The sequence below is a fragment of the Melospiza melodia genome, chromosome 3 (genome assembly GCF_035770615.1).
Source record: "Melospiza melodia melodia isolate bMelMel2 chromosome 3, bMelMel2.pri, whole genome shotgun sequence".
NCBI classification, from domain to species: domain Eukaryota; kingdom Metazoa; phylum Chordata; class Aves; order Passeriformes; family Passerellidae; genus Melospiza; species Melospiza melodia.
This window is the reverse complement of record NC_086196.1, coordinates 22729473-22756579: the sequence shown is the minus strand read 5'-3', so window position 1 is coordinate 22756579 and position 27107 is coordinate 22729473. Positions and strand designations below refer to the sequence as shown.

Below are 27107 nucleotides of genomic sequence, written 5' to 3'. Positions count from 1 at the left end.
ACCAGTATCAGTAATTCCAGTATCCAGAAATGCATAAAACTATCTCAGAAAATCGATCTGCACCATGAAAAAATACCATGCTTTGAATGTGGTCTAAGCAGCTTTAAGCATGCAGAAGCACTAGCACAAGTCATTCTGGAAAAGCAAGCTCTAAATATCCCCTTGGCAGCGAGGAAATAGGACACCAAAGATCACACACTATTTTAAGTGTAAAAAAAGTATAAAAGTTTATTTGACAAATTAACAAACAATAACATTTCATTAGCCCATTAAAACACTTTATCACAAGGAAGTGTAGTTGAGTTACTGCTACACTACATGAAAGTTAATGCTAAGGTGAACAAACTGACCTACTAGAGAGTAGGCAGTTTAGCATGTACAAGTCTACTGTATCCAGTTTATTTTTAAGAGGTATTTTGTACAACTAAAAATTTACTAGATGTCAGACAACTTCAAAAACTTCTAACATAACAAATTTCAGAACTATTCTTCTCAGATGACATCATCTTTTTTCAGAGATAGCTGAAGTTTCCTCACAGCTTTTAGCAGCTGAAGAGAACTTCTGCTCTTCTGCCCAGGAAAAGGTTTAGACATACTTTCCTTCACAGTGACTGCAATCTCCTTTGCTTCCTTTTGTTCACCACACTTTAGTTTGACATGAGTTGCCCCTTGCTTCAAGTTCTGAGTTTTTCTCTTTAATTTCTGCACCTAGGGAAAAAAAATACTAATTAGCATGTTGCATACTCCAAAGACCCACAGCTGTAGAGGTGACTGGACTTCTACTGATCTCCAAACTACAGATGACTAAGACACATTAGAAAAAAAGGAGAAAAGTTTGAACTTAGTAACCCTGCACAGTTGTCTCACTGTAACAGAAAGCTGACATTGCCCATAAAGAAGCCACCACAGAAAACTGACCTCATCCATGCCCAACTGGTTGTTGAATCCCATCACTCCCTAACATAAAAATGCTTGCTTGAGACAGCTGGAATACCTTCTCTTAATAATCTCTATTTACAACAGTTTCTTTTCATTTTAGATAGTACTACCCTAATAAAAAAACCAAACAACCAATAAACCTCTAAAATATATACTGTTAATTATCAGTTACTGGATCTAAGCAGCTTTTTGAAGCCTCCTTAACAAAAATGGAAAACAGAATAAATAGGGTTAATTACTAAAGAATGTTTTTTAAAATGTTGAATAATGAGTCTTGACTTGCACTTGGCATGAAAAGGTCACTTCCCAAAGATAAAATTAGGCTGGAAGCATTCCAAATGCCAATTTAGGCTTTAAGTCCATTTCTAAAAATAATTAACTTTAATTGCATTCTAGAGCATATTATTAACTGTGAAACACAGAGATTAGCATGGCACTTTTAATATGGCAGGTTCTAAAAAAAGAAATATGCATTAGAAATATTAAGATTGAGCTGTACAAAATACAAATGGAAATGTCTGTGTTCAAAAGCACTAGGAAAAAAAATAGGGCCAAGGAATTAGAGGAATGGCCTGTATTGATAACCAGGACAGTAATCATACAGACACTACTATTTACAGCAGGACCCTAAGGAATGTGCTCTGACCAGGCTGTACCAGAGCAGAGAGGACTTGACAGAAGATCTGCACACTGGTAAGAGGCAAAGATGACAACAAGGTTGCACCACATTGTATGTGCTACTCTTCATCATCCCAAAACAAAGGCTAACTGTGGCCATAAAGGTATGCAAAAGAAAGAAACTAAGGTGCAGTTGTTACCCAGTGTCTTAGGTTCCTGAGGATGAAGACAGCAAGATTTTGAGGCAAGGAGTAACACCATAATTGTTGGGTCTTCAAGAATATAAGAGTTTTATCAAAAAAACCAGCTGACATTGCCAAGAGAGGCAGTGAGGACTCAGCAGTCAATGCCCATTGTCCATACTGCTAACATGCAAGTGTGACACATCTGCTATGACATAAAGCACCTCTATGCTTGCAATTACATGGACAATAAAAAGTTTAAGTGAGTAAAATCAATCAAAAATGAATATAAATAAAACCGGACAGATTTAAATCAACTATATTCTCCTCTTTTCATAAGGGCTCGTGCTGAGTTTTATTTCCTGTAAAAGCAAAGTTCTCAGGCGAGTATTTATCTTGAAACGTAAGATGAAAAAACCACAAACAATCAGACAGAACTATGGATTGAATGTTTAATCATATGCCCAAACCAAATTGCTACAAAAGAGTTAGGCTGTTCAACTACAGAAGAGGGATTTTATATGGGCATGTATCAAAAGTTGCTATCTATGGCTCTAAACTAAAAACTGACAGAATGAGGGCAGTTTAAAGGTTAAACAAAACTGAAAGACTTGCCCAGCTATGATTTTAGAGAACCTCTGGTCAACAGACTCGTTAACAAAAAAGCTTCAATGTTTCAGTAATATAAAAGACATTTAATCCAGTCGGTACAGGACTTACAGCTTCTATTTTCTCATTCCCCTGAGGGACAGGATATAAAGAAATGAAATTTCAACAGTTTGTCTTAACACAGTGAGCAGAAGTGACAGACAGTGCAACCCAGCTCTGTACTGCAGAACTGCCACAGGGCAGGAAGCTTTCCCACCAGCATACATTCCTAACTGCCAGTTGTAAGCACTTTTTCTTGATCCAATGAAGAAATTGGAGGTTCAAAAATATGAGCCAGCAGTCTAATTATAATCACCCATACTGGAACATCTTGGCTTGAAACATTCCAGTGACATTCTAGCTGATGACAACAGGAGGCAGAGTTGTGGCAGCCTTTCAACAAAAATGTTAGTAGCTAGAGAGTTTACATTTCATTCTTACAGTAGCCTGATGCTTTTTCAGCTTGGATATTTGTTTTCCTTTCATCTCCATTTGTTTTACGAGGCAATCCAGTTCCTGTTCCAGGTCTTCATGAGCTTGGGAGTCTTGAGTTTCCTGTATCTGCTTCAGAAGTTCCTGATGCTCACTATTAAAGACAAGAATGGCAATCTAATGATACAGTCTCTAGGATTTCTTCCTGCAGGAGTTCCTAGCCATTTTGGGCAGAGTACAGAAATTTAGCATTATTTCCACTCTCACACAATACACATTAATCTGGAATATATTAACATGAGAAAGGGAAAAGGTTTCCTGTGAGTCTGATTTTCTCATTCCAAATTTTCAGGTGATGTCCATCTTACTTCTCCTTCTTCCCACAGGCATAGCAACTACATATGTAATAGTGTGCAAAATGAGATTTTTGAAAATGAACAGCAGCTATGCAGTACAACATTTTCACTTCCTGCCAATTTAGTGCAGACTTTGAAGGCTTAGTGTAATACATGAAAGTATTTTTTAAACTAGTACACTCAAGTTACAATTTTCCTGACAAATTATTCAAATTAAAATATTATACTCAGAAAGATTTACAGCAAAGTGGGCTGCTTAATTAAAATAACCAGATTAAGTAAAAGAAATTGTATAGATCTCAATATTCAGATACCTGAACAGGTTGAAGCCAGAGACACCCCTCTTAGATAAATAATCCCTTTACAAAGGTCAGAGCTTCTATTCTGACTTCTGAGTAACTGCTTCTCCTTGACAGTTTAATTGAAACAACTGGTTGTTGCTACTAAAAAAAAAGCCTGTCCTTAACTGCCATGAGTAAGCTAGACATTGCTTTTTGAACATTAGATTGCTTGCCAGTTTAAATTTTACCACATCAAGGATTTCAAATCAGCGTCAACATCTTAACTGGTTTAATCAGCACATCCTCCTCCCCTCTTCAAACCACAGCTCATCATGTTGACATGCCTGCTATGACCAGCTAGAGCTTTGGCCCACAGTCCCACAAGCCTGCATTAATGGGAAGATGCCTAAGAACACAACAGGCTGTAATCCACATTTACTTGCATGGCTAGAAAGATACATACACTCCCATCTGAAGGGTTAGCTTCTTCTACACCCTGCCCAATTTCTGGCAGGAGACCATTCCTCTTTCACAACCCCCTTACAGGACCAGCAAGTTCTTCTGCTCTCAACAAGCAAAGGGTAGGAGCATCAGACTGACTCAGCACAAGGACCCAGGAGGTACACGGGGAAGGAAAGAACACGCAGTGAGTACAAAGGAACAGGAGAGATGTTGTGACAGGACTGTTCATGCCAGAGCTCTACTAATCCATTGCACCACCCAGACTGACTGCATCCTGCAGGCCTACTATCAGCACCTTTTCAGCCTTCTCCAGGAGAAAAGTTTTGGTTTACTCTGTATATCTCAGAATATGTTTAAAATGTCTAAAATGCACAGGTTTGAAAGGCTTTTTATTTGCTGCTTTTTTAAATACAGAATGTGAAAGCAGAAAAACAAGAGCAGTGAAACACCAGGACAGAAAGAATTTTTTGAATGAGAAAAATCCTACTAGTCAAGCCTGCTCAGGTCATTCTGTCAACAAGCAGTCCTATAGCTAAAACAGGCTAGGCTCAATTACAGCACTCTGTCACTTCTCAGGGCTACTGCTGAAGTCATGTTTACTCACAACACCAGCCATGGGTACTCACGAGCTCATTTGGCCCAGCTCGTCTTGAAAGGCCAACAGAAGGTCTGAAAAGCTCCTGGTGGCAGTGGGTGATGTGGAACAAGAGGATACAGATTTTGAAAGTGCACTGTGCCCTGAAATCCCAGCTGTGGCTCCTCCTTGGCCTCGTGATGAGATACATGGATTGCGATGCTTCATAATGTGCAGCACACTTTGTACGTTTGCACTGACAGAATGGCTGGAGCTGGCAGACTTAAAGAAGAATGATCAGTGGCTTACAGAAGTAATCAACAACCACACAGCCTTACTCAAACCAAAGATGTCACTTCAGTGACAGCAGTGGTTTTCACCTACCTTCCCAGCCACAAAAGGTAGTTCGCCAGCCTTTACGTGTAATGGTGGAAGCTGCATTTTCTTCATTGTAGGATTTCTCTGCCATAAGAAAATATAAGCCAAAAAATTCCAATCTGCTGTCTCAAGAGTACAATCTTAAACTTTTTTTTTAGGAAGTAAAATTCAAGTAAATACACAGTGAAATGCATCACCTCAGTTTTCTTCTGGTTTAAAAAAAAATTTCCTCCTGTATGTGTAACAAATAACACTTTCCAATAGCTGACACAAATAAATTTTATGCCATATGCATGTAGGAGATTGTTTAACAATTAGGCTAACATGAAAGTAATTGAACCTTGTTGACTTACATTTTTAAAACCACAGTTGCAAAATTTTGACTGATCTGTAACGTGTTGCAAAATAAATTCTCTTGATTTCTGTAATCCCCCCAAAACACACCACTTTAAAATGCTGAGCTAAAACTCCTTTAGAAAGTAATTTTGCCAGATAAACTGAAAGGAAGCTAAGAGAGGACATGGCGGATGGCAGCAAGACTTCAACAGAGGTAATTGTCAAGCTGACAAGGGAAGATTTTCAAGTGACGTCGTATCACCCCAGTACCATTTTAATTAATGAAGAAAAGAAAAAAAAAGAGGGAAAAAAGAGTTATTTAGCACTGTTTGTCACTTTGGAAGTGGAGTAAAGTGCAGCAGATGAATCAAGTGCCTCTTACATCACCATTTTTCACAAATTCCAGTCTCTGTACAAGTCAGATGCTATCAGCAACACTATGTTAATAAAAAATTTCCACATTACCTTCCTAGGTTTTTTGTTCTTCCCATTTTCCTTTTCAGGTTCATGTTGAGATGTTACTGAAGACATCAAAATTCTGTTTATATCAAATCCTGTTTGAAGCTGTGGAAATAAGCAAAAAAAAAAAAAAAAAGCAGCCATTTAATGTAATATTAGAAGTATGAAATAGCAAGGTTTAATTAATTCTCTCGTTCATGCATGGATAAGAACCAATTAAGGGCACTATTAACTGTCCTGCTTGGAAGGCATAAGCTACACTTAAAGCTGAACAGATTACAAGGAAGGCAGGGTGTCAGGCAGATCTTGCAGCTCTGTCTTAGTATTCCTCATTTTCATATTCAGCTGCAGCAGCTGTATTTTTCCACTGTGACAACCAGCAACTGAGATAAGCCAATCCTGCCACATGCTGAGGATGTGATCATAAAATCCAAATTATATGAACATTTGGCTCCTACAATCTGGGGACAGAGAGAACTAAGCCTGTCTGTGTTACATTGAGGTCAAACCTGCTGGACAATCCTCATACTGCTTGGTGGTTCAAAGTTGCTATCAAGGCCCATGATAAACAGGATGATAATCATCCCCAATTAAACACAGGACAAGGACTTTGTTTTGCCATGTGTTACAGCTGCAGCTAGACAATGCTGGAGGTCCACCACCAAAGTGAGAATATTCTAGCTTTTCTGTCATCAAGAGGAAGTGAGGAAGTGAACCCTGTGCTTTCCAGCCCAGATCCAACAGACCTAAACCCATCCTGCAGTGTATTAAGATGGTACTAACACAACTTCAGGACTCAGTTTATGGCATCTAAGTAGTTTCTTGACCAAATGTTTAGACTATCTGCTCTGGGAGAGTCATTCTTACCATGTTTCTCAGAAAATAAAATCTCTGCATGCAGTCTAAGCAAGAAACCAAAAAACCTACAAGTTTTCAACTGTGTCATTCTGTTGGATTCTGGAGGTGGTCAGACATCTGGGCTACAAATTTGCATGTTATTTAAAGCTTCCTGTGTTGATGAAAACCCATCATCCTTGGATGAGGTATAAGAGCTGACAGCAGTGATGAATTAAATTAAGGCATCCATCTTGCTTACATTATTCCAATATTACTCTTCAGCACTGCAGCCCCCACCTCACCCTAAGGAAATTCCCCCACAACTGGTCTCTTTTTCAAGCTGGCTGGTACTAATGCACAAAGTGAGGTTTGGAAAATGACCACTTTGCTCCTTTAACAAAAAGTTTCATCATTTTGCTCTCTTTGGCAAATACTCCTCTCTCAGATGGATGCTGGCCCAACAAACTGATTATGGCTTCACAGAATAATGAATTACAAAAGATCTCATTTGATGAACAACATTTCACTGATTAAGGTTTTCCAAGTACAGCTCTATGTATTAGATTTCTACAGATCTTAAGAAAGGGAGGAAAGCAAACATAATAACCACCCTCACTTGGTATGTATGGTTTCATATATGATCACTTTCAAGTTACTGAAAATTAAGTTAACCTGATTCAGTTACAGATTTTCTAGAAATTAATTTTCTACCTGGATCACTTAGAGCAGTGTTGAGGCTGATGAACTGTATCACTAATACAAAGCCAAGTAGAATCCTTCTTCATTGAGATATACCACACACCTGGCAAACTTTCTAATATACAGCTTATAACTGATCTAGGTAGTATTTCAGGAGTTCTGTCTGGGTACTAAACACAAGGAGCTAAAATGTAATATAATGAGAAGGGCATTTTGACCAGAGGGAATAGCTTTCTTCAGTACTAAAGAAGAAGATAAAATAAAATCTTTTCAGTCTACCTGAGCAGTTTTATCTTGTATTAGCTTATGCTGATGCTCTTCTTTACACAGCTTTTCTTCTAAGTGTTTGATCTTGTCCTGAATTTGAAGGCAAGAATGATTAGTCCCACTTCAATTTGAATGTTGAATCAGAAGTCTGGAGGAGCTCACAACTGTAATGTGGGGATAAAACCGGACTTTAGGAATTTTTAAAGCCCAGACTGAAAAAAGACTCATGCACACGAAACCGAGGTGGCATCCAGTCAGGTACGCTTTAACAGAGACAACTTTTGCAAAACTTAGTACTGTTAATAGTATGCCATAAAATGATACCAAATGACTTTCAGACTGTCATTCCATGCATGCTTACTTCAGTAATTCTCTGAGTAGCAGTAATTTTAAGATACTCTTTTTCTAGCATTTCAAGCTTTTCAAGTTTTGCATGCAGTTCCAACCGGTTCTGATCTTCCTCTTTCTGAAGCTGAGCCTGGAAAAAATAAGCAAGAATGGAGCTGGCAACTGATTGAAATTGTTTCAGACAACAAAAAAAACCACCAAACCACCCCACACTAGAATAAAGGTGTTTAATTACTTTAAATTCCGTATTTTTTAAATTGCAAAGTGATGAAAAATACCAGGCAGACAAAGACGACTTAAGCTTCCAGCAGCTTTTTTGTCTACCAAGTGTGCAAGTATTAGCATGGCTTTGCTCATTAGGAGTTCCACCCAGGGAGCTTTTCATACACTCCATTGAATGGTTGTCATCAACCATACACTAAATTGCTCCTGTTTGCTAGCAGCCTGAGCAGAGCTGAGGAAAAACAATGACCACAAAAAACTTCATGTCTTACACATTTCTATACTTTTGAGCTATGTCACTACTTTGTTACTATGCTAAAGGGCTTCACCTGTTGTTCTAAAATCATCTTCTTTTCCAGTTCTGCACTGGAAACCATCTTTCTCATGTAATCCAGCTGTTTCTCCAGCAGGGAGCAGCGGGATTGTACTGCATTTGAATCTACAGAGAGAAACAAGACATTCAGTAGAGCAAAGGGAGCTACACATTTAGCCAGACTGCCATATCATTGGGGAATTCTCTGTCTTCAAATCAGGCAAGAAGAGTTTTGTTAGTCTGAACAAGTAATGAGGTTAAAATGTATTTTATATATAAGACATGAGAATCAAAATGTTTTTTCAAAGCTAGTCTCTAATTTGAATTCCAAAGGCATGAGCACTGTAGTTACTTTGATTTGTATCAGCAGATATCTAACCAGAATCTGAGAGAGGAGAATCTTCTCTTCTCCTATCTTTTCTCAAGTTAGCAGTGTTATGTAAGCAGCTGCTTGCTTATTGTAGGAGTTAAACATACCACCTGAAACATGCTAAGTATTTAAAATTGCTTCATGGCTTATGCAATACTCGGTTGATATATGTCAAAAATATCTCAACTTTATCCACAATTATCAAGCTCCTGTCCCTGCTCAGTTCTGAAGCAAAAAACGGAAGGGGGCTGCACTAATAAGCAGTTTTTCAAAACAAAACATTCCCTGGATTATACAGTTTTAGGGTTGCTGTGGCTACACCTTATCACTCCAAAGAAATACCTCTCCTCTGTTGCATCAGCTCTTGATATGCTTCATCCTTCTGGTAGGATTTGTGCTCTAAGACCTTCTTGTACTGAGCAGCTGCTCTGGAGAGGCTGCACAGTTTATCTTCAGCCTGTGACTTCTCCAGCTCTAGGCGGTGGATCTTTTCTTGCAGAGCTCTCAGGGCTGCCACTACAGCTAGTAAACAACACAACAGCTACACCCTAAGTAACAGTTCCTACTTTGATGAAGATTATCATTATTAGAAAACACTTCACATTACAATATACTACCTAAATTTTCTTATTAGCATCACTCCCAAAATTAACAATATTCCCCTGCTGTACACAAACATATGCAGAACACATATGGGAGAAAATGGATGTGTTTCTTGCATAACTGAGGTATGAAGCTCTGGCCCTATAGGGAAAACTATTTTCACTCCAAATGGCAGCAAGCACAAAGAAATAATGGCAAATAGAATATAATAAACCCTGGGCCTTCTTTTTAAATAGAAGCAGAGAACACAGGTATCCAAGCGAGGTCATAAGTTTCGGTGTAAGGCAACTGGTATGGACAGATTAAAAAGAGAAAACATGCTCAGAACAGGGGGAGAAATTAGATACAAAGGACAATTTAACAAAGGATATATTGTTAAACACTTTATTGTTTCAAAAGGTAATGTTTCAACATCTAGTATCTTGTATTTGATGATTCTTCAAACCATGGAAACAAGTCTGGAAGCTTTTGCTTTCAGCCTCAAATCCGTATGTGACAATTTATACCAAAAATAAAAGCTGCAATTTCAGCTACAAGAAAAAGTCTGCTAGCTCTCCATAAAGCAAACACACCTGTGGAAGTTTAAGACATGTCCTGCAACAAGTCAAGCTGATTTTCTGACATTTTGTAATTGACAGTTTCTCTATTCCAAACTCTCTCATCAAAAGAATACCATCAAACATTGCTACCTCCATAACAACCTTCACCATATTATCACTGATCTATTAAAAACAAACACCAAACCAAACCACAAAACAGCAAAAACCAAGCAAACATCGAACAAAAACTCAAACCAAAAAGAAAAAAACAGAAAACAGAAGGATGAAGTGGGACCACCCTTTCCATCTTTCTATTGTCATGCCAAACATTTCCTTAACCACTTAGCTACACAGCACTAAATTGATCACTGTAATCCAAAAAGGCCCAAACTCTGTATGAAATAAGATTACTACAGGAATCACAGATTTTTCAGGTGAAGAACAATGATCACATGCACACTCATGGGTTATGTCTGTGCAAGGTAGCAAAGTTGTCCATGATAGTAAGTCCAAGTGTGGGTATCCTTAATATTCCCCAGGCTCTCCAGATATATTAAGCCACTGAGCATTTCCCTTGTGAGCTCCAGAGAGCAGTCACCCATTAAGGCACATGACAACCATATTTCATAGGGACTAACTTTCATGCTGCTAACTTTTCTGAGAGTCTGAATTGTTCAAAAGTTCTCCCAAGCAAATATACCATGCAAAAAAAAAAACCCCAAAACCCAAAAAAACCCAAACCAAAACAATAAAAAAAACAACCAAAAAAGCCCCCTTAGAAGTGATTTTAAGCTGTAAGGAGTCAAATAGCACCACACAAAGCCAGTTTCAGGTCACTGTACCATACTAATGATCTTTTTTTTTACTGTATTTGAAGTCATGAACTATATCTACTGAGTTTGAAGCATTCTCCTTTGCTTTCAGAGGAAGTCTGACAATTTTAAGTTAAACAAATTTCAAAGCCAAACTTTACAAGGATGTTAGAAGATTTGCAGAGGTTTCCATTCTAGGCATATGACTTCAGGGAGACTACTCCCTCAGGACACATATACATCCTGTCTTAATGTCAGACTAATAACTGCAGCAAGTCATTGAACTCAGTCAAATAGGATGGGGAGTTTGCTCAAGAGATTTCACATGGAACAATTAAAAAGACTGTTTTAAGGACGTATTTTGGCTATACCTTGGTTATTTGGGAGAGAAGGCCTGTCAGCAGCAGCAGCTGCCAACTTCTTTGATTCCATATAAACAAAGGCTGCAGGAAGCCTCCAGTCTGGTGGCTGAAGAAAGCTTCCTATGAAACTGTTCTTTGATTCAGAATCCATAGCCTGTAGAAAGAGAGACATTTAATGACATTATTTCTTTAAAAGACTCTTTCAGAAGTATGTCACTGGGCTGTTCCTGGCTCTGTTTATATCAAATCAGATCATGTACACCAAAATAATAATAATAATTATAATAACAACATCAACAATAATTATACCCACACCCCACCAGAAGAATCCTGTCTTTTAATGCAATTCCAAAACAACGTCTTTCATAACACTAAAAAACAGCTTCCTTTGACCGACCAAAATTTTCCAAGATTTTTCTAGGTGCTTTCTAATAACTTATGCTGATTTTTGTCCTTTAAAAACCCAAGTATCAAGAGCACTTTCTACTAACTGTTTTATAGACTTCAATGTTTTGACTCTAAGTGCTCCCTGCAGAGCAAACATTCCAGGTTTTACAGCCTATTTCCATTTGCAGCCTCCTTCGTGCTCCTCTTCCCATCTTTTTGGATGTAAAACCAAATTACATATGGTAAATAATGTACCATTATTCCATAATAAAGACACAGTTCTCCACATTTAGTGTTGAGATAACAGGAGGATATTTAATATGCAATATCCCCAGTATTATCTCCATTATCAGGCGCATGTATTAAGTCCTGTTTCTTCACTCCCTTTCTGTTACACCCTTTCACATTCTTAGTTTTATGAGAAGCACATTTGGAGACAGTTCACACCCTGTCAAACAGAAATTTTTCTTGATACTCAAGATATGGGACAGTGAAATTCGCAGAAAATGCCTTAGGCTAATACAACCTCTAGGAAGTTAAAACAAGTTTGAAACCATCCTACAGTGACCTATCAAAGTAGCACTAAGCATTTCACTTGACACAGTGTAAGAAGCAAGAGTCTATACAGCTTCAGCTAATAGAAAAACAGCTTATTTCAAGGTTCAGTGATATAACAATTATGATTGTTGGATCACTTCTGTATAAAATACAAGGCATGCAACTGGAACAGTCTTCCTCCTCGGGTAAGGCTATTTACAGATGTTAGTCCCAAGAAAATCACCCAAAGGAGGAAGAAAGAGGAAAAAAGAGATCAAGACCAAGGCCTGCTGATGAAGCACACCCCAGAAGCCATTCATACTGGGTGGCAAACAAGGGAAAACTTTTCAATTACAAAAAAAGTTTCTAGGAGCATTTACAGCTCTTACAGCTAAGACTAAAAATAATCTTCCAGCCACACTGCCTCTTCAAGGTATGCACTAAACTGAAGGCAAGCAGAAATCCTTATTTCTTCCTCCAAACTGTCTTACAGAGATGTCCACATAAGCACCTCTTCACCAGGGCTTGCTTGACCTGACCATCACCACTTTTGTGTGTTAACACCCTGGAGGTCACACCATTCAGAGGAGCCCCTCTGTCCCCAAAAAGGGAGTCTATCTAGGCCACCCTTGTGCCACAGGTCTTTTCCAAAGACTTCTCCATGGGGCCCTGCTGCCATCCTACTCAAGGCCAGGCCACAAGCTCTTGGCACTGGGTAGGCAGCAGCAGACAGCTACGTATGCCACCATCACTTGGAAGAGGCTCCATCTGGTGACCCCACCACATTTATGGCCACAAAAGCTGTTTACAGGCCTCCCTACCTCTGTCCTGAAGGACTGGGAAAGACCATCCTGAGATACCTGGCCAGCTCTATCAACCATGTCCAACAGTACAAGGGGCAATGGCAGTAAAAGGCATAAAGCAGGGAGCAGCAGAAACCTCAAAACGTGGATGAGAAAGTCCTGTGGCCACAGAGGTGGTCAGGGCCAAGACAAGAGAGGAGATGGCCCTGGCATGGCACAGTGCATCAGCATGGAGTTCCAGAAAATAAGAGATCAGCAAGACTTAAAAATTTTCCTGCTGCTATTCAACCCCTTCACACTGGTGAAGAAAAAGACCAGCAAAAAAAAAAAAAGTCCAGAAGAATAAGCATATGGACAGGCAAGGAGTTTCCTACTACCACTGTGAATAAAAGGCAACTTTGGAAACAGCAGAGGAAGAAGGTGGTTTTTGCTTCCACCATCCAACCTTGTGGCAGTCAGCATAAGTGGAGACTCACTTTTCCAACATCCTCCAGTGGAACATGGCTCCCCTGCATGCCTGCACAGCTACACATCAATTACTTTCCTTAATACTTCCTCATAAACAAGTTCTGTTGTTTCCAAGGAGATGGGTCTGTGGACACTTGTAAGAAGGGCAGTGATCCGAAGCAAATAATGAAAAAAGGAGGGAATAAAGAAGCAGACTATTTGACAGTTTGTGGACAAGCTCAGTAATACAAAGGTGAGGGGGCGTGGGGAAACCTTTTTAGCAGAAAGGGAAATAAAACCCCTTTAGTTCTGCAAGTGAAACCAAAGGGAAGTGAAAAAGAAGAGGCCAGCTCACCTGCCTGGTGGTGGTGATTCAGCTAATCCGGTGTGGGCTTCAGCACAAAAACCCCACAAGTTTAATGTGAAAATAAACACGCTCCAGCTGGAGGGGGGAGCTCCCCAGGCTGCTCCTAAGAGCACAGGCTCAGCAAAGGGTGTGAAAGAAAACACCACAGGACTGAGACACCTGTGTTTGCAGAGACTCTGCTAGACACAGTTAGGGACGCCTTGCTTTACCACAGCTTCCTCAGACACTGAGGCTGTGTGCAGCAGCTGAGGGCATGGTTGCTATAGTGCTCTGAGGCTGTGTCAGCATAATTACAGTGGTAGAGGTGCTCTGGTGTGGGCAAGTGCTAATATCTCAGCAGGTAAATAGAGTTTATAGCAACCAAACTCACAGGAGGAATGTGTATACAACACTGCAGACCTCAGGCAAGGAGGTGCATGCCAGGAAAAGGACCAGGTCACTCTACACCAGCAAGGCATCACTAAACATCCTTCCAGTCACTTCTAGCCCACTGCAACAAGAAACATATCAGGAAATAATTAAGTAGTTTGACGTATGCTTGAACGTCAACTGTCCTACCACAACTTTTTGCCCCCAAGTATTTAAGCTTCTATAAAAACATCACAACCAGGTTTTCTTTTTAAAAAGTCTTATGCAGCAAGCTTAAACCACTCTCTTATTCCATGGTGCTGCTGCCATGGACACCTGGTACACAGCCCTAGAGAGGTGCTTTAAAGCAGATATTGCTTCCCAAACAGCAATGTTTGTACTAATGTAACTCCACAAGGCTTAGGGGGATTTAGCACTTGAACAACATTCGTTAAAGCAGCCAGAATATTGTTGTTTAGACAAGCCCTTGGTTGAGGAAAGCAGTGCACTCCTTTGAGTTTGGGCAAGAGCCAAGAGAGAAGTATGCATATTAAACAGAGGCTGACAAAATACCCCAGTTACATGCAGAGGGGAGGGGAAGAAGGAAGAAATGCCTCACTCCCACCCCAGCAGCCTACACTGCTGCGGTGAGCAGGGCAAAGCACTTGTGTTGTGCAGGTCATATCTGGAGTTAGCACTGGCCCTTTGGGCTCTTTAACAGGAAATGGCACAGCCTGTGTTGTGGATGCTCAGACACCCGGTGTTACTTTACCCAGAAATACAAAGTAACTGGTTCCAACACTGGCTGCGTCAAGCATGGGGTAGCTGTTTTGCCCCATGAGCATACCATGGGTGCCTTCCAACTTGGAATATTCTGTGATTAAATATCAGTCTGGGCAAGCCAGCTATGTTTTTCTCCAGGTCCAAGCTAGGAGGCTCACGGAGCTCTGTGCCACACAGTTGCAACCCTGTGCACGGTGCACGATGCCAGGCACAACACATTAGCTCTGTGACAGCATGGCATTAATGCAAATACTCTGCCCACCTCTTGCCTTGCTGCAGCTGGAGTGCTCAGGCCTGGGTTTGTGAGCATGAGAAGGGCTGGTTCCTCCAGTGGGACCACTTCTGCCTCTTGGCTCAGCACCACATGCAGGCTGAGAGTGAGCTTGCACAAAGTACACTGGGGAGCAATCCCACCAGCAGGTCCATCCCTGTACATGTGACATTCATGCCTCAGAAAAGAGCAAGCAAACTGGAGTTTGGTACCTTAAGACAGAGAACTTCCCATTTCATCAGAGTAATCCAAGTACTAATACCATTTACCTTTATACCATTTCTATTTACTTTTGCTGAATATGGCCTGCAGTAAATGCCAGAGTACTGGACTGGGTTGCTGTAAAAATCAATTGACATTTTAGTTACTGCTGTCTGGCCCAAGCAAGTATACTGACAGTGAAGAATTACTGAACACAACTGAAATCCCAAGTGTTACAGAAAGACCACTTATGACTTCTTCATCATCCTCCTCCCCTCCTCTGTTTGTTTCCCTTCCAATGCAACACACTGCATTACAAAGTTTCAAAAAAATGTCTCCTCAAGTGAAAAGCCCAGAAACATTTTGCCACACATACAACTATGTCTCATGTTGTAAAGCAGCATATGGAAAAGCCTTTTCCACATGTAAACAACAACAGACTCAGGGAATAAAGGTGGCTTAACAGTCTCCAAAAAGACACACTAAATGAATAATGTGATAATGTAAGGGATACTTCCACTAAATTCTCTGATGTTTGCCATCTCACAGGGACACTGGTTCATTCAAATTGCTGTGAGGGCAACCTTTTAGAACCAAAGAAAGAAATGCTGTCAGAACACCTTCAAACAGGAAAAAGAAAAAGCAGATCAAAGCATTTTTCAGAAAGAAATACAAATCTATCTTCTGCCCTGACCTAACAGGCATGCACAATTTATAGTGGTTTTTTTGATAAGTGAAAACAAAGTCTTAGATGAACCAAAGACTGATTCAGTGTTTATCTGACATAAGAGAAATTCTAAAGAACTGCACCAACACAGGCAATACCAAGAAGCTCCCAAAATTCTGGCTGCTGCCTTGTCTACTTGAGCCAAGTCTTGCTGGCTAATGATTATGTGAGAAGCCATTTTTGTGACACAATCCAAACTGGTGTATTTTTTCCCCTTTCACTTTCCTTTGAGAACTGGGAGAAAAGCTTGGTCAGCTGTACTAGCTATGCTGCAACACTCAGCCTTATTCCCAGCAGACAAAGAACAGCCCTTCCACAGAGGGAAAAAAAGAAATAAATAATGTTGTGGGCAAACTGCATTGTTGTTTTGGGAACACCCAGTCTCTAGCATCCTGACACAACCACTTTAATCAGCCTGAAACACATGGCAATGCTCAGGACATATCTAAGCAGCTGATACTCCCATGCCTCTTATAATATAAGTGAGCTAGGCACAAAATGGTGGCAGCTGCAAGATTAATAAGAAGTGAAACCTCACCAAATCAATAAAGCATTTCAACATTGTTTTAAAATTTTGTCAAGTTCCACTTTAAGTAAGTTCAGAGCAAATGGCAAAAATTTATTAGAAAAATAAAGGAACCTGGGAATGTTTTGAAAAACTGACATAGTCAAATCCATAGGAGGCAGTTTGTTGTACAAACTGCAGGATACACACTGGCAGGCTCAGAACTGGATACATAAAGGTTAAATTTCCAGTCTCTTCTTTGATATTACTGTAGCAAAACCCATCCGTTCCTGAATACCAAATGTTATGCAGGACTTTCATACAATCATTGTTTTTCATTCTTGGAAGAATAGGAAAAGAAATTGCATTCTCTGTTTTCTCATGATACCATATGTACTGTCAAGCAGGATAAAACCTGGTATTTTAATTAAAAAAAAACAAAACCAAACCACAAACAACTCAACAAACGCCCAAAACTCCTAAGACTTTTCATTGTGTCAGCATTTCACTTCTAAGCATTCACACTGATATTTCTCTAGTTCCTGCTTGCTACAGAGAAAAGAGAGAACAAAAAAACAAACAAAAAAAAAAAGAGGAAGAAAGAAAGTGGAATGAGTAGCTCGAGTACTTTGTGAGCAAGGCAAAGGAACAACCTAGTGGAGAAAAAAACGGTGATTTTTTAACAATTTTTTTGGGAATAGATTCTAACCTGGCAGTGTATCAAGCATGCAAACTTGGGTCAAAATATTATTAGAGTTTTGCTGTTTTCTTCAATGAGCACAGCAGACCAAGTTCCACATCCAACTGGGCCTTCATCCAAAAGCACATGATACACTCACAATCAACCCTTGGTGGGGAAATCCAGTTGGTGTAAATTGCTTTAACCTTCATGTGCAGATGATAACTGAACTTTAGGGGAGCAAGACTGTAAATTCCTACCTAGAAATAATTGCTATCTTAGCATGAAAACATTTACCCTGTAATACAGTGCTATCAAAATAATTACATTTATATCTTTAATCAGTCCAAAGTAATTAAACATAACCTTTTTGTAATAAGCATCAAACAAAACTCAAATACCATAAATGATCACTAATGCACTTCCTCACTTCACCCACAGTTCTGTTCCTCTTCTTTCATTTACCTTCTGTTACATTTGGGTTTGTCCCTCATCTCCTCTTTTTTTATTGTATTTACATGATCCTATAGCTTTGTTCCTTGCCCTTTGCCATTTGGTATTCCTTTTATCTTACTCCCTCTTCTAGCACAAAAAGCTAGGATTTTTTTCAAAGTAAAAATACCCCCCCCCCCCATCACGATTAACAATCAAGTTTATTCACTTTATACTTAAAATTCAGAGATGCTGCTTGCCCTTAGTATACTAACTGATGTGGAAATTGAAGGTGTTCTCTTCATACTCTACATGAAGAATGCAAAAGGCTACTTTTTCTTTCCTCTGTTATTTCCAGCTGATTCCATCACAGTCTTCCATATGTAGTTTCTTTAGTTTGGTGTGTCCTGATAGATTGGAAGGCAGGAAGAAATTACTGGATTTGGCTACATACCCTTGGGGAAAAAAAAGGAAGGTTTGCTGCTATGTAAAGGGAAGGTTTTCAAGGGTAACTGACTCCAGTATAAAAGACTGTATCTGTGCACAGGCAGAATAATTAGATGTTAGAAAGGCAAATGCAAAAAGGAAAAGGCACATTAGGGTAGGGCAGGGCAAATATAAGGGTGGGTTGAAATGACAATCATGGTGAAGAAATGTAAGAAGGTAGGGGATGATTATTGCAGGTGTTGACTCATTCACAGTAAACACTTTTACTGCAGGATAATTTTCACCTTTTATGTCTCAAATATTTTATGGTACCATTGAAAGATGGTTTTGAACGTTGCAACTTGCCCTCTAGGCAGATGAAAAACACAGATTGTGTCCCCACTGCTGCCTTGGAATTTATTTTTAAAGTAAACTTCTGTTTTTACCAATACTTTCTCAGGGAAAGTGTCAGCCTCTTCATCCACTATCCTCTAACCTAGCCTGAAGATGGAGTAGGAGGTCGATTTTAGACATAACCACAAAAGCTTGACATGGATGAGCAGAGAAACACAAAGAAGGCAATTATTTGTAGGATTTCTCTCTTTTTACCAACTATCCCGCCTACATTTTTTCATATATTCCTGTGCTGCCAATAGCTAGGCACCTGGCAAGGAACAAAAACTCCATTCTGCATTTGTACATCAGGCAGCCTGAGAAACAGAATAAAGAAAAAAAAAAGTTAGCAAGGAAAAGGAAAAGATAAGTTTCACTCCAGGCAAGAAATTATTCCCAAAAACATATTTTGTCTGAAATAGTTGCCTTTTAATATGCAGAAAAAATGAAAGCAACTCCTTGAGTAACTCTTCAATCTTATTTTGGAGACCTATTTTGTTGAAGAATGGTTTTTTAAAATATCACCTGTTTACATGACCCAGAATAATCATAGCAATTCTAACATTCACATTGCACATCCTGAACAGGCACAATATTCTAGGTAATAATGCCAAATAGTATGCATATCATATGGAATAATGAGTATTCAAAAATGTAGGAATGGTTTTATCACTATTTCTGCCCTGAGTTGCCTGGGGAAACTTAAAACTGTCAAAGCATTACTTGTTTCATATAATCTGTATATTTAAACTTGCATGGCTTTGGAGATACAGATAAATCAAATCTGAGTAAGATGTTACAAATCCTGTGCAATGTCTCAGGCAGAAAACTAACTTCAATTGATTATAAAATTTTTAGTAGGCATTTCTTTCCTATTAACTATATGCAGTTTCTGAATGCAAGGAAATTTAGTGGATCTCTAGGTTCTTTACTTCAATTCTTGTCATCCTGTGTGACCTTAATAAATCCGAGGGTTGGGACTAATAAGGGACTGATGTTTCAGGATACATGAGCCTTTCAGCCTCGGGGCTGAGTGTGGTAATGACAGGCTTACATTCCCTGCATGAAAAAGACATGCAGGTATAGATCCAAAACAAGCAGCACACTCAGTGAGGAGCTAACAAGAGCTTTGTTTCAGGGTGAGGAAACTCTATGAACACAGACGTGGGTGAAGTCCCACCCTAGTGCTTGGCACCTTTATCTTCTTTGGACTCAGAATGTGGAGTCCTCTTCTGGCAGTGAGTGCCAAAACCTGTTCTTTAAAACAATGAATAAAGAGTCCCTGTAGCTTTTCTGGTCTGTGACTTCAGTTCATGTGGCTGCTGGTCACAGCATTTTTCTTTGTGTTACTGCTGGAAAACACCAAGGTCGGTGTTAACAGCCTGCCAAAGATGCTTAAAGGGCCTTTTGGGCTATCAGCAGATATAAAATTCCCAATGAGCAATGTTCCTTTTCTTTCAAAGTGCAGCTGGAGGAAACAGTGTCCACCTTCTCTGTGCTGCTGCCCAGTGGTGAGAGCATTGGCCAGGAAGTGGGAGTTCCTGGGGAGCATTCATGCCTCATCCCTGACCACCATGCTAGACTGGGAGGAGGAAGAGCAGGAAGGAAACAGGGAGTCACCACCTTTTCGTTTGATGTTATGACCCTGCTCCAAAAAGCATGTGAGGCTTGAACAAGGACAAGGCAGCTGAGGCCAGAGTAAAACCTGGAGGTCTCTCTCTCATCTAGTTCAATCATCAAAACAGGGTCCTGGGGTTAATTTATGCATTTCTGCAGTAAATAGTTCCTGGATAAAAAACCAGCACTGGCCTGGGAAAAGTTACCAGAAACCAGGAATAAGTGCATATGGATCCCTGTGTCTCCTTCCTTCTACTTCACACTAGTGCCACTTATTTGCCATCCTTTGCAGCAGGGCACAAATTCACCAAGTGAGGTGATGAATGCTTCCCTTCCATTTTGCAATCCTCCTGAGTAGCTGGGACTCTCTCCTGGTAGTTAGGAGGTGTTGATGGAAATGCCTTTGAGCTAAAAGGCAATTCTTCAATCCCTGGATTACAGTACTGGAGGTGAGCACTCTACCAAATTCTGCCAGGCTCTGAAGCCAACTGTGCCTACCACAGAAGATCCTGACTTGTTGGGCTTGGAGAGGTTCCACTCACCAGGACCTCTCTTAGAGCTGCTCCACCTACTTCCCAGACCACAAATGGGAACAAAGAGGAGACAGCTTTCAAAGTGCCCAGTTTGGGGCAATTCCAAACACTTCTGTCCAGAAACAGATTAACAAGAGTTCAGGTGGCTGCTCAGAGGAGTTTTTCAGAACAGCACTTTTAGTTTACCCATACTGTTTTCCTGGTCCTCAGTGTTTCAGGTGACATTTATACAGTTAAGTAGAGTATAGTCAGAGACTTGGCAACATCCAGCAGGACTTTAGGTGGCTGTAGAGTTTAAATAGCTCTGTCATAGATCTAGTTGATAGCCCAGCTCTTCCCAAAGTAACCCACTCTCCATAAACTATTCTACAGACTTTCTGCATGGAAGATTTGGTCTCTTAAGAAGAAGCTGGTGTCTAATTTACCCATCCCTGCTGTATTTGTGACCTCTAAGGAGGCAGGATGGCAGGGTTTGGTGCCAATGTAGCCTGCAACACATACTAGGGCAGAACATATTAGATGTACAAACACATGCTCAGAAGCAAAAAAAGGTCACATCTCCTCCCAAACAGAATGGTTTGGACTTGACACCAAACTTGAGCCTGGGTTCAAAGGCAGTAGAGTAGTAGCCTCTGGCTTTTTGGTGTCTCTTTGCAAAAGAGGAGACACAGAACTTTGTTTTCTCAGAAGGTAGATGTGAAGAAAAATGCATTTTAATCTGGAGTGCCATTTATTGTGGCAACATGCCAAAACACAGATCTAAAAAGGGAGGGTGAACTTTTTGAAGTCATCCCATCCTAGGTATTTAGCAATTGGAATGAAGTAAGACTTAAGAAAACCAGGTGTAAAGGAAAACAGTTGAAGGAATTTAATTTAAAAAGCAGTTCCTTCTAGACTGCACAAGTTTTACTGTGTTATTATTAGTTCTCCAGTTTTTGACTAAACGCATTCTCGAGTAAAGTGTTCTTTTGTGACATACAGAAACTGGAATGAACTTTTAAAAGTAAAGATAATATATTTTAGATCTTATATCTTAGAAAGAACATGAATACAATTACTAGATATTGTATTTTCAAAAATAATTTTGCTGTTGGATGTCATCTGCATATGGCTATAGAAGTCCTTATCTAGTTAAAAAAAAAAGGAAGTTGATAAATCATGAAGGAAGGAAATACTGAGGTTTAAAACAGCCACAAATTTGTTTTTCTTCAGCTTATCATTTTGAAAACTCAACTGCTGTAATTCTGGATGAGTTGCCAGATTGTTTCCTTCATAATTCTGCCTCTCTCTTATCCATTCTGTAGGGATCAAAAACAAGCCTAATAACTGCAGTCCGTGAACACGCAAATCAAACAAACACTTTCCCCTAACTTTGGGCTCTGATTAATTCCACTGGTAGCCTTTGACCTTGATTTCCACAATGTCTTACAGTGCATAAAGAAGCCTGACCTGGTATCAGAAAACTGCAGAGATTTGGTTTGGAAAAAAAATAAAGCCATCCTCATGGCTATTCCCTAAGTACTACATTAAAATCTATAAAACAAAGGGCTGAAATCTGAAGTTTAGGCCTTGGAGCCAGTTTCACAATCTGTTTCCTGTAGCCAGAGTTCATTTGGAGCCAGTGGAAAAAACAGCTTCTAAAAGATAAAAGGCAGTGCTGTGACTTTCAATCAATCTTGGCATTCAGTGTGTGAATATAGCTGTACCAAAGTCTAAAACACCAAAGCTCCAGTTCTGATTCTGGTTCACTCTTCTGATCTTGGATGTATATTGAGACACCCAACAACTCATGATGGGAAAAATAAGATCTAGCCAACTTCTGGAGATCAAAATCTAGATAGAAATAAAGCAAACAGATGTGGCATGCCCATTCACAGGAAAATGGGACACCATAACAAGTGACAACAGAATGGGATTGGAAGATGAAGTGGTAGCTAATGTAAAAAACAGAAGAAACAAACAAAAAAGCCCTCCAACAATATAAAAGGCACTGGGAGAAGTATTTTCTTTGAACCCATCACTTATGGTGGGTGGAGGCCTGGAGTGCTTAGAGAAGTCAAGACTCACATTTATGACAGGTAGTGCTGATTTCAGCAGACACATTGTTCACCAGGGTGCCAAGGGCCTGGAGGAAGCAGCTGCGTGAAGCAGCCCAGGCCTGTCCACCCTCCTGAACAATGGCAAGGCAGCCTCCGTGCAGAAGGGATTTTATGGGAAAAAACAGACTGGCCTTCCCTCAAAGGCACAGGTAAATGCAAGTTTTAAAGAAACTGTTCCAGAAAACAAAGGGATGGCAGGTGAAGGAATCAGATTCTTTACAGAGAAGAGTGCTGACGATGGATGGTGTTGGTGAGCCAGCCCAGGCTCTGTTCCTGGACTCAGAAGTGGTTTCTCTGTCTTTTTGTGGCATAAGAGTAGCTCATTCTGCATTTACCTTCAGTTTTGACTAAAGGTAAATGCAGAATGATCTGAATTTTAGAGTGGGAAATGTGTATGTGAGAAGCAAAAAATAATTACGCAAGACCCTATGTATGCTCAACGTCCTGTTTCTAATTTACTCCCAAGTATTCTTTTGCCTTTCTGTACACTCAAAATTTTAGTTTCATGATTGCTTCAGTGTGACAGCTGCAAACAGTTCTGCCCTTGTTTTCTTCTCCTCTTCTCTGCCAAGAGGTGAACTGGATCAAGGAACTGACTTGGCTGAAAATTAAAATTTATCATGAACAGCACCCTTTTTTTCTTTTTTTTTCCCTGCAGGAAAAGCAAGGGAAACAGCAATACCAGCCTCTTCAGTGGCAGATTGCACTTAATCACAGAACGGCTGAGTTTGGCAGGGACCTCTGGAGAGCATCTGGTCCAACCCCCCCTCTCAAGCAGGGCCACCTAGAGACAGCTGCCCGGGCTGCCCCGGGTCCAGGCGGCTTTTGAATGTCCCCAAGGACAGCAAGCCCACGACTTCCCTGGCCAACCTCACAGTAAAAAATGCGCTTCCCGATGTTCAGACGGCAGCTCTTGTGTTTCAGTTTGAGTCCCTTGCCTCTTATACCGTCACTGGGCACCACCGAGACCACCCTGGCTCCATCCTCAGCGCACCTTCCCTCTGGGCCCATTTAAATGTTCGGATTTACACGCGGGTAACATTCCCCCCGAGCCTTCCCTTCTCCGGCTTCACCAGCCCCTGCACAACTGGGATTTTAAACAATCCCCTGCGATTAATTCGGATAAAAACACCGCGGAACTGTTGCTCAATGTGAATATTCCGGGGATTTCCCTGCCCTCCCCCCATCCCTCCTTTATCCCAAGTGATGACGGGACTGTTTCCTTAGCACCGACAGATCTTCCGCTCCCGCATCCCAGGACTGCTTCACCCCCGGGTGCCGCCCGCCATGGGCGCTCCATAACCCGCTGCGACGGATGGGAAAATCCCCCCAGACCCCTATGAAAGAGGCTGACGGGAATACCGGCGGGAATACCGTGCGGGAATACCGTGCACGCATCCCTGCGGGCGCTCCCCCTTCCCCGGCAGGACCCGGGCCGCGCGCCGCGCTGCCTGCCGGGACACGTAGTCCTCCCGCGCGAGGGCCGTAGGACCGCCCTTTGGCCGGACTACATATCCCATCAGCCCCTCCCGGAACTGCCGCTCCCCGCCGCGATTGGGCCCCCTGGGTGGGAGCGCTGAAAGACGATTGGCTGAGCGGCGGTCTGTCACGCAGGCTCCCCGCGATGGGTGGGGCTATTTCCCCCCAACCCCGCGTGCGGGGACTGCCGGGGGTCGGTGGCGGCCCCGGCGGGGAGGGCTGAGGGGCCGCCCCGGGAGAGGCAGGGCCGGGGCCGCCCCTTCCCTCCATGCCCGGGGCAGGGAGGAGGAGCCGCCGGCGCCGCGGGGTGGTGGCCGCCCCTCTCCCCGCCGGGAAAGGCGAAGCCGCAGCGGCGCCGCTCGCTCGGCAGCCCCGGCGCGGGAGGGCGGCGGCGGCGGCTGTCGGGGGCACCGGCCCGCGCTGCCCCCCATGCGGCGCGGGCAGCGGGCTCTGCGCTCGCCGCGGCCGTGCTCGTCGTCGTCTGTGTGGGCGGGCTGGCGGCTGCCGGGAGCCCGCCATGGGGCGGCCGCGCCGGGGCTGCTGAGGAGGAGGAGGCGGCGGCTGCGGCGGGGGAGCAGCGGCCGGGCGGCCCCATGGAGGAGCGGGAGGGCGAGGTGCGCTGGGACGGGCTGTGCAGCCGGGACGCTGCCGCCCGCGCCGCCGCCCTGGACACCATCGGGCAAGCCGTGCTCCGCCGCGCTGAGAGCGTCGCCTCCGGGGCGGCCGCCGACGGGCTGCCGGTGCCCGCCGCCCGGGACGGGCTGGGCGAGGCGCTGGCCCGCCTGCTCATGCTGTCCAAGCGGTGCCCCTTCCCCGACGTGAGGGAGAAGAGCGAGGCGATCCTCGGCGGGGTGCAGGTGAGCGCGGCACGCCGCCCCTTCGGCTTTGGGACCGGCCCGCGGGCTGCCTCGGCCCACGTAGCGCGCCCTCAGGGTTCATCTGTGCCCCGAGGTGGGCGTCTGATCCACCCTGTCAGATTTATTCCTGCAATTAATACGTGCTAAGTGCTCCCCACCCCTACGGCTCTCTCCCTGAATAAACACTTGGAAAAGCGTTTTTGAAAGGCAGCGGGGGGAGGGAGGGGGAATATCTCACTGTAGACACTCAAAAACCACCTGGATATGTTCCTGTGTCACCTGCTCTCGGTGATCCTGCCTTGGCAGTGAGGTTGGACTGGATGATCTCCAGAGGTCCCTTCCAGCCCTAACTATTCTGTGAAAAAGCACGAAGTCTCTCAGTGGAATTCACCATAGAGGATTTGGCAATGAATGGCTGGAAAGTTGGGGCATCCCCAAGGAAGCATTAAAATGACAACTTTAACGCTCTAGTTTCAGTCTGTATGATCAGTGCCGTGGTATTACCCTGATAACTTCAACAGAGAAGCAGGAAGGATTTGGGTATTGATATTAGTGTTGCCAATTGAAAATATAAGTGGGAAGTCTTGGAGCTTTTACAAGCCATGTGAGCTTGTTGTTAAGGCAGAGCCTGTCAGAATGCCCTTCTTGTTTATTGGTAAATAGTTTTTCCACTGGCATCGATAGGATCCAAACTTTTTTTTTTCAAAGGCATCATAGGCAGCCTAGCCAATAGAGGATTACATTTACTGACCTAATGCTAGCAAAAATAAATGTTACTTTGTACTCTTCCACTCTTGCAGTCTAATTATAGTTACTTGCATTGCGATTGTCTTGCTCACCTCAAGTTTTTGCACAGATCTCAGAATTCTTGTATCAACGGGTCCAGCAGCACTGCTAAAGCTGCTGCTTTTAGCTGCAGAGTAGGAAAAGGAAATTCGAGGATTTCTTTTAATCACAAGTGAATCCAGGGAGCTGGGCTTGGAGATAGCTGCCTGCTTCTCACTGCTGTGCTTTTTCTCCCTGAACTTTAACAGGTTCAATATAGAGACATCCAGGGAAAAATAATAATAATATATGAAAGTACTATAGATAGAATAATTTATACATGATATGCATAAATGTGTATAACATAAATAACATTTTATGTTATTATATATATAGAAGTACATTCCGGGTTTGAGTAATTGGAGCTGAAAGAGTTTCTGTTTGTTTTGTCTAACTTCTTAGTAGTGTGCAGTGTGATCAATACAGTGTAACTTACTGTACCCAGTTTAGGCTGTGTGTGGGGTTTTTCTCAAAGCTCATGGTTCCACGTGCTCTAAGTGAAGAGCTTGAAGCATGGTCTAAGTTAAAAACTGAAGCCAGTGAAACGACCAACCACCCCAAACTTGAATATTGAGCTGAAAACTTCATCTGGCATCTTCCCTGTTAAAGGTTCCTATGAGAAGTGAGTCTGTTACCAGTGAGAATGATGAGTTACTGCAACAGACTGCTAAGGGAAGACTTGTTTTTGTCAGGTTCAAAATACCAGTCTATTCAAAGGCCAAACAGCTGGTGATCTCTCACCTAGATTTTGGGGGGAGGTCAGACTACACGACCGGATGACTCCCTTTTATGTTTTTATGTATTTGAAGTTAGTGGTCTGTTCAAGTTTTAGTGTGGTTTAGAAACTTTGTTACTAGCTTCTTTTTTTTTAACTAAACCAAAAAGTTCTGGCAGAGAATGTGTGTCTTCATGCAGCAAATGCAAGTTCAAATGCTGTGGTCCTTGCTGGTTTGATTAATAAACATAGGTGTCAAAGGTTTAATAGCTGTGAAACCAGCTGTACACACAAGGTGCAGTAAAAATTTACCAATAAGTTAAGCAAAATAAAGTCAAATACAACATTATTTTAAGAAAATTTTCAAAAGCTGCTTTTGTATATTTTCCTTTTCAGGAGCACAGATCTAAGAGAGAAGTATTCTGTATTTTATCAATATAAAGTGGCAAGTCTTAGGTCTTGTGTCTGTACTTATAAATGAAAATTTTCATTGTAATCTTTGCACCCAACAAACATTTGTTGGAGAAATAATCCAGTGCAGGTGTTCTGTTTTGGGTGCTGAGGACTATTGCCAGGCATGAAATGGTTTTCTGTTGTTTAATCACCAAGAATAATATTGTTCAGTTCTCTGCAGTGAAG

At 41.8% G+C, this 27107-nt stretch overlaps 2 protein-coding genes across 4 annotated transcripts in view; one reads left to right on the top strand and one right to left on the bottom strand.

Moving 5' to 3' along the window:
• Positions 1-201: 201 nt before the first annotated feature.
• CEP57L1 (centrosomal protein 57 like 1) lies at positions 202-24026 on the bottom strand. Of its 3 annotated transcripts, none has more exons than XM_063150985.1 (11): positions 23955-24017; positions 11047-11191; positions 9064-9243; positions 8368-8477; positions 7830-7946; positions 7481-7558; positions 5672-5770; positions 4877-4954; positions 4545-4774; positions 2829-2973; positions 202-708 (listed from the first exon to the last, which is right to left on the bottom strand). In XM_063150985.1, exons 1-11 carry the CDS (start codon positions 23988-23990, stop codon positions 493-495), a joined length of 1434 nt encoding a protein of 477 aa, XP_063007055.1. In that variant the 5' UTR covers positions 23991-24017; the 3' UTR covers positions 202-492. The 3 variants fall into 3 exon arrangements, 2 of the variants coding, with proteins under 2 accessions (XP_063007055.1, XP_063007057.1); XR_010027074.1 differs by lacking the exon at positions 202-708 and adding an exon at positions 3490-3615 and having other exon boundaries at positions 2849-2973; positions 23955-24026; XM_063150987.1 differs by lacking the exons at positions 202-708; positions 4545-4774 and having other exon boundaries at positions 2889-2973; positions 23955-24026.
• Positions 24027-24664: 638 nt separating this feature from the next.
• Positions 24665-27107, top strand: part of SESN1 (sestrin 1) — a 77549-nt gene continuing 75106 nt past the window's right edge. The window contains exon 1 of the mRNA XM_063150982.1: positions 24665-24928. Within this exon, the coding sequence (XP_063007052.1) occupies positions 24665-24928 (264 nt within the window). The remainder of the gene's footprint in view (positions 24929-27107) is intronic.